This window comes from Echinops telfairi, unplaced genomic scaffold (genome assembly GCF_000313985.2).
Source record: "Echinops telfairi isolate 266 unplaced genomic scaffold, ASM31398v2 ScPeMD7_7410;HRSCAF=8448, whole genome shotgun sequence".
Lineage (NCBI taxonomy): Eukaryota > Metazoa > Chordata > Mammalia > Afrosoricida > Tenrecidae > Echinops > Echinops telfairi.
This window is the reverse complement of record NW_022111310.1, coordinates 108724-120737: the sequence shown is the minus strand read 5'-3', so window position 1 is coordinate 120737 and position 12014 is coordinate 108724. Positions and strand designations below refer to the sequence as shown.

Sequence of the window (12014 nt, the reverse complement as noted above, 5' to 3'; positions counted from 1 at the left end):
GACCTAATGCCGGGGGCTTGAGAGGAAATGTTTTGAGAATGATGAGGGCAATGAATGTACAAATGCACTTTACACAATTGATGTGTGTATGGGTTGTGATAAGAGTTGTATGAGCCCCTAATAAAATGATTAAAAAAAGATAACTGCTGCTGGTTGAATTTAGAAATGAATACAAACCATGTATTAATGATGAGTTTGTTGGGAAGGTGCTGTTCGGTCCATTCCGACTCAGCGGTCCTATGGACAGCAAGCGAAACCCTGTTGGCCCTGCGCCACGCTCACAGTCCTGGTTGTGCTTAAGCCCCTGGAAGCATCCACTGTGTCACTCCGTCTCACCGAGGACCTGCTCTTTGGTCGATCCTCTTCTGTACTGAACATGATGTCCCCTCCAGGGACTGGCCCCTCCTGACAGCGTGTGCAAAGCTTCTAAAGAGCATTCTGGCTACCCTTCTTCCGAGAGATTTGCTCATGCTTCTGGAAGCTCACAGTATAGTCAGTGTTCCTTGCCAACACCATAATTCAAAGGCATCACTTCTTCATTGGTTCTATTTTCATTCAATGTCCAACTTTCACATGCATATGAGGTGATTAAAAACACCACAGCTTAAGTCAGGTGCACCCTAGTACACAAAGTGATGTCTTTGCCCTTTAAAACTTGAAAGAAGTCTTGTGCAGCAGATTTGTCCAACATTACTAAATGTCTTGACTGCTACTTCCATAGGCACTGGTAGTGGATCCAAAGAAAATTAAATCAGTGGCAACACCAGTCTTTTCTATTTATCATGATGCTGCTTATTGGTCCAATTATAAGGATTTTTTGTTTTCCTAAGTTGAAGACTAATCTATATTGAAGGGTGAATCTTTGATCTTCCTCCATAAGTGCTTCAATTCCTCTTCACTTTCACCAAACAAGGTTGTGTTATCTGTGTATTAGAGATTATTACTTATTCTTCCTCCAATCATGACACTATATTCTTCTTCAGATAGTCCAGCTTCCGATTCTTTGCTCAGCATACAGACTGGGTAAATCTGGTGAAGGATACAACCCTGAGACACACCTTTCCTTACTGTGCAGTTAGGATAAGCCATGCAGTTTATCCCCTTGCTCTGCTTGAAAAAGTGCAGGTTCCAGGGATTCTGGAATTCCCATTCTTTACAATGTTATCCATTACGTAATCAATAAAGCATAGGTAAATGTCTTCCTGGCATTTTCTGCTTTTAGCCAAGATCCATGTGACATCAGCAATGACATCAGCAATGATATCCCTAGTTCGATGTCCTTTTCTGAGTTCAGCTTGAGTTTTTGGCAGCTCCCTGTTGATGTACTATTGCAGCTGTATTTGAATGATCTTCAGCAAAACTTTACTTGGTTGTGATACTAATGCTATCATTTAATAATGCCTGTATTGTTCCCCTTTTCTTTGGAATGGACAGAGAGATGGATCTCTTCCAGTTGGTTGGCCAGCCAGGTTTGTCCTTCAGATTTCTTAGCATAGATGAATGAGTGCCTCAGGTGTTACATCTGTCTATTGAAACATCTCATTAAGTTCATACGGCCCTGTGTATAGGTGACTTACAGGGGAAAGCTTTATGGCCTCAGAAATACTAAGGAGCAGTTCTGTTCTATCCCATAGAGTCACCATTAGTTGGAATTGACTTGATGGCAGCGGGTTTGATTTGGTCTTGTCTATGCTGATAAGCATCTTGTATTGTTTGGCGTTGTACTGTCCCTTCATATGGTGTAGCACTGTCCATTCATATTCTTTTACACTTTAGGTTTTTTTGCAGAAGACTGTCACTGGGGTCCCAGCCTGGGGATGTCTTCATAACCCTTTGACCAGAGTTAGACATACTTAACTTTGTTGAATTAGGCAGGTAATGGTATGAGGAAGCTCCATGCATTATATGTCTATTGCTCATTCAAGCGCTAAATGCTTTAATTTGCAACATTTTATTATTTAGTAACACTACTGGTTATTCATAAGAAACATCTGGAGAATTTGGGAAGGTTTACACTTTTTTCTAATGCTTTGAAACACTGTGGATTTTAAAACATAATAAATCTCTGATGCCTGTTACTGACATTATATTTTATGTTTGTGGTTGCAAGCACCTTTATAAAATGTTAAACTTGCTAAATCCTTGGGCTTGTTGCGATAAATCTTTATAATTTGATTCTAATTTGGATGCCCTGCTTAGAACATGACAAACCATTTTAGCTGAGAATTCTTTTTAAAAAGCACAGACTTTGGGATCTTGCTTTCAGAATTCCCCTCTTCTTCTTTTAGTATTCTTTTTTTTAAATCGTTTTATTGGGGGCTCATACAACTCTTATCACAATACATACATACATCCATTGTGTCAAGCACATTTGTACATTTGTTGCCATCATCATCCTCAAAACATTTGATTTCTGCTTGAGCCCTTGGTATCAGATCCTCATTTTTCCCCTCTTCCTTCCCCTTCCCCCCTCACTCATGAACCCTTGATAATTCATAAATTATTATTATTTTCTCTTATCTTACCCACTTCCTTCACCCACTTTTCTGTTGTCCACCCCCAAGGGAGGAGGTTATCTGTAGATCCTTCTCTTTTAGTATTTTTAATTAATGTGGCTTGATTTTCTTTTAACAGGTGATGATGTAAAAGCTAAAGATTACATTGTGGCACTACAGCACCCTGTGACCACTGACATTAAACATTCCATAAAAATGTTTGAATTAACATTGGATGCACTTATCTCCTTTAACAAGCGGACCCTGGTTCTATTTCCAAATATTGATGCAGGTAATTGAACTTGAAAATGAAATGACCATATATACTCATGTATAAGCCGAGTTTTTCAGCACACTTTTAATGTAATTTTTGTGGTAAAATTAGGTGCCTCAGCTGATATTCGGTCTGCTTATACTTGAGTATATGCAGTATGTATGTCACGTACTTTAAAAAACTTTGTCTATTACATTCTTATTCCTATTTTTATCATTACTGAAAGCCATTCTGAAATGCATTCATATTTTCAAAGTATAGGTTGAAAAGTTTGATGTTTTTGTGGAGTCTAATATTAGTTATAGTTGTAACTAAGACATAAGCCTTAACCTTAAAGAAGATAATCTCTAGGAAAGTAATAATTCTATTGACTGCAGTAAAATAACCATTATTGCTATTTTCTTTTCTCTTTCTTATTTATGAGAGCTATTATCTTAAAATCATCTTGAGCTTAAGTCATACGGGTCCCCGGTGTATATAGCTGTGGTATACAGGTAATGTTTCATGTGGGTATGAAATCTACATGAGAAGTGCCCCCCAAGAACTGTAAAGACTGGTTATTATTAAGTGACACCAGGCAGGACCATGAGGCTGTGGCACTGCAGAACTCTCAGGACTGTTCTTTTTTTTTGGTAAAGGAGCAGGACTCTTCCCTGCAATCCCAAGATGGTGGAAAGTCTGCATATAGTGTCCCTTGAATAATCTTTCTTCTAGAGCAGTGGTTCCCAACCTTCATAAGGCCACGACCCTTTAACACAGTTCCTCATGTTGTGGTGACCCCCAACCATAAAATTATGTTTTTTGCTACTTCCTAACTAATTTTGCTACTATTATGAATCGGGCAACCCCTGTGAAAGGGTCGTTAGACCTCCAAAGGGGTCGCGACTCACAGGTTGAGAACCACTGTTCTAGACGAAGCAAAAAGTAGAATGTTAGTTGAAAAATCTTTTTAAGGACCCTGAATCCAAATTTCTTCCTGGGCATTGCAAATAGTTGATGCACTCAGCAAACAGTTATTGCCACCAGCCATTGAAAACCCGGTGGAGCACACAGTTCTATTTAAACACACAGAGTTGCCAAGATTTGGGATCGACTCAATGGGAATGGGTAACTGATAATCCAGATTTCATTTAGGGTAGTACATTAATATTTTTAAAATCAACATTTTTTTCTTTTCTAATCCTTGAACTGTTATATAAATATTTAAAAATAATTGTGTATGTCTCTTGTATTCATTGTCAATGATATTCTCTTTGTAATAGATTTTCTTCATATTACACTTTTAAGTTAGTGCTTTTACCATATGAAAATTGCTGAAGTAAAGGACCCCAGGAACACTTAAATCATATCAGTGTTAGGCGGGGTTGACCAGAGAAACAAATCCAGTGACATTCATATATGTGTAAGAAAAAGCTTTATATAAAGAAGTAATTGTATATCAGGAAAACATCCCAGCCTAGTCCAACTCAAGTTCATAAGTCTGATATGAGTCCATAAGCCCCTCTTTAGACGCACACAGCCACATGCAATGATGCAGAATGCAAGATCACAGGCCAGTGGGTGAAAAGTCTTGTGGATTCAATGGTGGTGGAAGCATCACAGGGATTGTGCAGGTCTCAGCGTGGTTCTTCAACAGGAAGATGAAGGCAGGGAGAGGGGTTTCCCAGGACCCTCCTTACGAGGAGGTCACACCTACACAAGGAGGCACCATCAGGCTGTGACTTGACTGACAGGCTAGACTCCATCCCTATACTTCAAGTAGACACAAAATTACGTAACTATCACAGTATCTGCCACTTACCCCTTCGCCCTTTGGAGTTTTTGCTGAGATATACCCAGAGATCAATAGTCCAAGAAGAATGAAAGCATCATTTTACCATGAATTTGGCTTTAGTGCCCAGACCCCAGTGTAAGACTCTTTGGAAAACTGGATTGGAGCACAAATGGTTTAGGGTTAAGGCCAAAGAGGAGCCTGTTCTGAATCTGAGCATCGTAGCACCTCCTGAATCTCCCGGGACTACAGTAATTATAGGTCATGACCAGCGTGTTCTAGGAAGCTGGATATAGAAAGACGTGTCCAGGCATATTCCAGGAAGTTAGGCTTGGAGTCCATTTGCCTATCTTGATTCGTAGAGAAAGTTCCACTGAGGAGGAAAATGCAAGAGCTGTGCAGCTCGTGCTAACGCAGTGGCTCTGTGCACTTGTGAACATGGCGTGGCTGCTGTCGAGCCTTCTAGCTAATCCGACTTCCAACTTTTCTTCCCTTGGTAGGGTTAGCTAAGAAAAGGGTGGGTCAGATAGGCACTTATTAAATCTCTTTCCCTCGATACCTCAAAATATCTTAAGTACTGCATTTAAGATGAGTTATTCACCACAGTATCAGGATCTATCTGTATTTGGAGGGGGGTGGGTTATCCCACCTAAGTGTGAGAGCTAGCCAGTTGAGTGTAAATTTGAGCAAAGCTAATACAGAGACTCATTAGCTTGGTGTATAGAGTCTGAGATCTTTAGCACCTCCCAGCATAAGAGGGAAACTTTTGGCCTGTTTTTAGCCTCTCAGTTGTTGCTTAAAGTAAAAGTTCTTCCAAACCCCTTGTGATCAAGTTGATTTCAACTCATAGCAACTATATAAGCTCAAGTGGAATGCCTCTATTGGGTTTTCAAGGTTGTATATCTTTTTTTTTTTAATAATCATTTTATTAGGGGCTCATACGACTCATCACAATCCATACATATATCATTTGTGTCCAGCACATCAGTACATATGTTGATTTCATCATTCTCACAACACCTGCTTTCCACTTGAGCCTTTGGTGTCAGCTCCTCATTTTCCCCCTCCCTCCCCTTTCCCCCCTCCCTCTGAACCCTTGATAATTTATAAATTATTATTATTTTATCATATCTCACATCATCCGACATCTCCCTCACCCACTTCTCCGCTGTCCATCCCCCAGGGAGGAGGTTATATGTAGACCTTGTCATCTGTTCCCCCTTTCTCCCTCACCTTCCCTCCACCCTCCCGATATCGCCACACTCTCCATTGGTCCTGGGGTGTTCATCTGTCCTGGGTTCACTTGTATTTCCAGTTCTTATCTGTGCCAGTGTACATCCTCCGGTCTAGCTGGATATGTAAGGTAGAATTGGGATCATGGTAGTAGGGGGAGGAAGCATTTAAGAACTAGAGGAAAATTGTATATTTTATCGTTGCTACACTGCACCCCGATTGGCTCAGCTCCTCCCTGAAGGCTGTAAATCTTTATGGAAACAGATTGCCACATCTTTTTCCCATGGAGCGCTTAACGCTGCATCTCCACGGGTTCTCATTGAGGAATTAATGAAAGGCATTCTCTTTGTTAAGTTCTTTTTTTTTTGTTTGTTTGTTTTTTTGAACTCTTTGTTAAGTTCTGTTTGCTGTTCCTAGATGAGGTGCAGCAGGGACCTGGCCAGATATTTTAGATATTCATCATTCATGGAAAGATCAGTCAGCGACCTTACTACTTCCCCAATAATCAGTGTGAATGTTTATAGGAAGATTTCTTTAAATGGGCCTATTACACTTGCCAATGAAAATTGCTTCTTTATTTCATAAACCAGTTAACATTGATGCTTTTTATTCTCACAGGGAGCAAAGAGATGGTTCGAGTGATGCGGAAGAAGGGCATTGAGCATCATCCTAATTTCCGTGCAGTTAAACACGTCCCATTTGAACAGTTTATACAATTGGTAGCCCATGCGGGTTGCATGATTGGGAACAGCAGCTGTGGGGTGCGAGAGGTTGGAGCTTTCGGAACACCCGTGATCAACTTGGGAACACGGCAGATTGGAAGAGAAACAGGTCAAGTTTACTTATATTTCAACTGACTAGGCTTTATAAATGGGCATGAATTATTATAAGGTATGCATAAATCAGTACCAAGCATATATATTTATGAACAAGTATATGAATGAGGTTCATAACCAATTACAGCTTAAAATCTATAGTCCATAAATAGCACACAGTGATTACCAAATCTTTGGACGCTCTACTTACAATTTGATTGCTTCTGTAATGTCTAATAGAGCTAAAAATGTAACTCTGATCTTTGGTGGCTGTGTTGATGGTTGTGGCTGAATGTATTATTAGTAGATGAACACTGGTCTTTCATTTTCTGGGCCTATGGGAGACTCCCTGCAGTCAGTTTAGAGCATGGTCATTGTAAGGTGGCCTCTAATGTCTAAGTAAGGTACCACTTGAATATCTAAATTATATGTAGGATTATTATTAGCTGTAATTTAGTATTAAGTTCTAATATCTACACACCAGTGTATGTGTGTAACTGTCGTAGTTACCTAGTGCTGCTGTAAAGAAGTACCACAAGTGTGTGGCTTTAACAAAAAGGATGTTTCTGCTTCCCAGAGTAGGAGGCCGGAAGTCAAAATTCAGGGCACCAGCCCTAAGGGAAGGTGTTTACCCCTGGGGGAAGGTCCTTGTCTCTTCAATTTCTGTTTCCTGGTTGATCTTCATGTGCCTTAGCATGTCTTCCCCCCTCTTTTAAAATCTCTTTTATAGCTCAAGAGAGGGTCTCAAGGCACATCCTCTAGTAATCCTGTCTCATAAATATAGAAAAGACAATCCATTCCCAAATGGAACTATAACTATAGACAGAGAGATTGGGATTTACAATACAGATCTTGGTGTATGTGTGGGGTGTGGGTGTGGGGGCGGGGGTGGGTGGGTACACAATTCCATTCATAACAGTAGCTAATAAAGTATGGAATTAATGGAAAAGAACTGGGGTGGAAACAAAGAGATTAGTCTCAGGCCATGTTGAGCTCGAGATACCTATTAGTTATCAAAGGAGAGGTGGCAAGTACCATAAGTAGCTAGATAGTCCCTGGGAGAGTTAGACTTGGAGCAACAAATTTGAGAGTCATTAGCAGATAGATGTATCATTAGGCTATCAGTCTAGCTGCTGGACAGAGAGAACCAAAATCATGCTAGCTTAAATATGTTAGTTTTCTCCAATGTTTTAGTGGTTAGCCTGAGAGTGCCAACCTCTGGACCTCACATTACAGCTCCACATTTAGAGTCGCGGCCTTCATCTGACTTGTTGATGGCTGCCCCACCTCCTAGCCAATGGGAAAGAAGAAAGAGGAAGAGGCTCTTTCTTTTTTTTTTTTTTCTTTAAAAAAAATCATTTTATTGGGGGCTCATACAACTCTTATCACAATCCATGCATACATCAATTATATAAAGCACATTTGTACATTCATTACCCTTATCATTCTCAAAACATTTGCTTTCCATGTAAGCCCCTGGCATCAGGTCCTCATTTCCCCCCTCCTTCCCTGTTCCCCCCTCCCTCATGAACCCTTGATAATTTATAAATTATTATTTGTCATATCTTACACTGTCTGACGACTCCCTTCGCCCACTTTTCTGTTGTCTGTCCCCAAAAGAGGAGGTTATATGTAGATCCTTATAATGGTTTCCCCCTTTCTACCCCACCTTCCCTCCACCCTCCTGGTATCGCCACTCTCACCACTGGTCCTGAAGGGATCATCTGTCTCGGATTCCTTGTGTTTCCAGTTCCTATCTATACCTGTGTACATCCTCTGGTCTAGCCAGATTTGTAAGGTAGAATTAGGATAGTGGGGGGAGAAAGCATTTAGGAACTAGAGGAAAGTGGTGTGTTTCATCATTGCTACACTGAAGCTCTTTCTTTTAAAACCATGACCTGGGAGGTGCATTTTCCCCCCTCCCGTCAGAATTTAGTCATATGGTCATCTCTACCAGTCAGAGAAGCTGAAGATTATATCTGGTAGCTGGGTGACCAGGTGCCCATATAAAAATGCTGTTACTAGCATTACGTAGGTTGAGGACAACTGGCACTCTCTGCCACAGGTGACATTTACAACCCAAAGGTTAAATCGGATTTCCCAGGGAGAACTTGTCAGTGGGAAGAGGATGGAGCCCAGGATCAACCTCTGGAGCCCTTCAACAGTGAGAGTTCTGGTGGAAAGGACAGAGCCAGCCAGGATGACAGAAGAGGAATTGCTAGTGAGCTCAGAAGAAAAGCCGGAGAGTACCGTACTGCCAAAGCCAGGCAGGCACGGGTTTCAAGGAGTCGGTGTTGGATGTTGCTGAGGGTTCAGGTTAGATGTGAACATAGACTTGAACACTGAATTTGGCAAATGCTTTTTTTAAAATAATTAAATCATTTTATTGGGGGCTTGTACAACCCTTATCACAATCCATATCCATCCATTGTGTCAGGTACATTTGTATATTTGTTGCCTCATCATTCTCAAAACATTTGCTTTCTACTTGAGCCCTTGGTATCAGCTCCTCATTTTCCCTTACCTCCCTGTTCCCCCCTCCCCTGTGAACCTGTGATAATTTATAAATTATTATTATTTTGTCATATCTTATACCGTCCAATGTCTCCTTTCACTCACTTCTCCGCTGTCCGTCCCTTAGGGAGGAGGTTATATGTAGATCCTTGTCATCTGTTCCCCCTCTCTCCCTCACCTTCCCGGCAACATGTTCTTTTGTCAAAAGTAATGTCTATGGTTTCTGCTGTCTCACCCATGTAAATTTACGTGCCCAGCCATTCTTTCATTTTTTACCAAGGAAGAAGGTCCTTCCTACCTGTCCACTGCTCATCCTGCTACCTGTGTGCGAATCCCACTCCAGCTGTTGCAAGACCCCCACTTCACCGCCATCCTCTCTTTTCCATCTGTCTTGAGCTTCATTAAGATTTAAACCAGTGTTTCCCAAAGTAGGTGATATCGCCCCCTGTAGGGTGTGTGTGTGCTGGATCAATTCAAGAGGCTGCAAAAGCAGAACAAATACTTTATCCTGGATTACGGGCTATAGTACAAATGTTTTTCATTGCCAGGGGAACTGAATCATTAAAACAAAAAAGTTTTTTTGAAAAGGAAGTGGTACGCCAAGTACGTTTGAGAACCTATGATTTAGACACATGTAGACCTCTTCTTAAAAACAAAACATTTTCCTTGAACGGCCACCCCCACCACCCCTCTTCCTGGCTACTCCCCTTCTGCTCTCCTGGTTATAGCCAGCCTATTGAAAAACCTAACCATCTTCCCTCCCATTGGTAAGGAGATGGCTAGCTGGTGTGTTGGAGAGAAAATGATTGCCTGAGCAACTTGGCTGGTGAATTAGCCGACCTTGTCTGGCTGAGTGACCGAATGGCTAGCTGAGCAGATGGGAAGCAGGTGTCAAAAACCTGGAATTATCTTAACACCAAAATTAGTGTGATACAGCACATTTATTTAGATTAGCTATGATTTCACTCAGGCAGTATCACCCAAACATAAGAGGAAGGCGCTCCAAAGAGGGAATGGTGACAGTGGGTTATAGAGATCATTAACATGCTCGTTTCTCAGAAGATCACTTCGGAGCTCCAGCAGAGTTTCAGAGTTCATTAGTTGCAGAAACAGAATCATCGAAACAGCTTCTAGTCAGGCCCTGAAGGAGCCCTGGTGGCAGAGTAGTTAAAGAGTTGGGCTGTGATCTGCCAACTTCCATTTGAATTTCCTCAAGGTCAGGGGTTCAAAACCGCTAGTTGCTCTGAGGGAGAAAGGGCTTTCTACTCATGTAAACAGTTACAGTCTTGAAAATTCACAGGGGCAATTTTACCCTGTCCTTGTACCCTGTTGTTATAAGTCAGTATTGACTTGATGACGGTGAGGTGGTTTTTTACTTAGACGCTGCAGTTCCTACTTCTCAAAAATGTCTGCATGTAGATACCATCCAAAGGAATTCAGTGCCTAGTATACTCTCTGCTAAGCTGTTATGCTCAACCTGAAAGTGACTTCAAGCAATGGGCTCTTCCAACATTCTAGAGGATACCTCAGGGTGATGGTGTCTGAGTTCTAGCGGATCAAGGCGATTTTGCCACCGAGCAGGTTGGAAGAATGTGCTTCATTGATGACTAAAGAGTCGTAAGTGGATGCTAGATTAATCCACTTACTTCAGCAAACAACAAAAACTTGATTTATTCTTTCTGGGAATAAACAGTCCTAGTGCCCTTATATGTGCTTTATAGTTGGACATCTTTCTAGGAGTGTCAAAAAGTGGAAATTGAAAAGACGACTTCCACTGGAATTTCCTCATTTCAGGGCTAAATAGTAACACCTCACATAGCTAACCGCCAAGGTCTTCAGTTATTCCTCATGTCCAAGTCCTCCTAATGTGTCACTGGGTTTCCTTAGGGGAGAATGTTCTTCATGTTCGGGATGCTGACACCCAGGACAAAATATTGCAAGCGCTGCACCTTCAGTTTGGTAAACAGTACCCGTGGTAAGTATAGAGCTATTTTGGGGGTAGGGGGTGATTTAAAAGGGCAGCTGCCTCAGGGCCCATTTTAAAGCTGTGAGCACTGCTTAAACATCCTAACACTGCGCTCCTTCTGTTTGCCTGGGGGCCCCTAGCTGCTGCTTACACTGAGTTTGCGACCATAGATAGCCCTATCACTCTATCATGGATTCCACCATAGAATAATGTACTTTTCTAAAAAAAGAAGAAGAATGATGTACTTTTTCCAGCTAATTAATATAGCACTTTTGCTAGGAAATACTTCTTTGGACTAATTTGAATTTCTAGATAGATTAATAATGTCACTGATTTTCTTTAAAAATGGTCTAGTTCATTCTTTTAATTAATTCAGACTGCCCTGCTTTCTGTTTCAAATGGATGAGATTTTCCTATCTTTGAATAGCTTTTCTGAATGCCAATTTGTTTTCCCAGGAATGTTAAGATAAAAATGCAAAAAGTAAAAATTTAAAAAAGAACATAAAAAAGCCGCTCAAAACTTTTATATTAAATTAGCTTAACAATTGGTAATGCTTCTTTGAAGAAACAGAGAGCTTGTTAGTGACAGCTCATGCTGGAAATAGTTGTATTTTAATTAACCCTCAAATTAGACAATGGTGGCATGGTAGGTTATGAGTAGGGCTCTAACTGCAGGTCAGCAGTTCGAAACTACTAGCTCCCAGCAGGAGAGACGTGGCTTTCTATTCCGGTGAAAAGTTACAGTCTCGGAAACTCCCACAGACAGTTCTACCTGTTCCTATACCTATAGGGTTTGACGAGTTGGAATCAATTTGATGAACCAACTCGATGGCAGTGAGTTTGATTTATTTTTTAATTGATAATTGATACGTAGGGTACTTAATTCTGTATTGTTAGAGAGATTCAGATGCTACTCTTTTAAAGTGAAGAATCATTACCTATTTTT

The 12014-nt window shown here is 41.0% G+C and overlaps 1 protein-coding gene across 2 annotated transcripts in view; it reads left to right on the top strand.

Annotated features, from left to right (window-relative positions):
• GNE (glucosamine (UDP-N-acetyl)-2-epimerase/N-acetylmannosamine kinase) overlaps positions 1–12014 on the top strand; it is a 46314-nt gene that overhangs the window by 16548 nt on the left and 17752 nt on the right. Inside the window, exons 4-6 of one of the 2 annotated variants that reach the window (XM_004711020.2) lie at positions 2635–2787; positions 6392–6604; positions 10990–11077. In XM_004711020.2, coding sequence (XP_004711077.1) covers positions 2635–2787; positions 6392–6604; positions 10990–11077 — 454 coding nt within the window. The remainder of the gene's footprint in view (positions 1–2634; positions 2788–6391; positions 6605–10989; positions 11078–12014) is intronic. The other variant, XM_004711022.2, reaches the window with a different exon arrangement.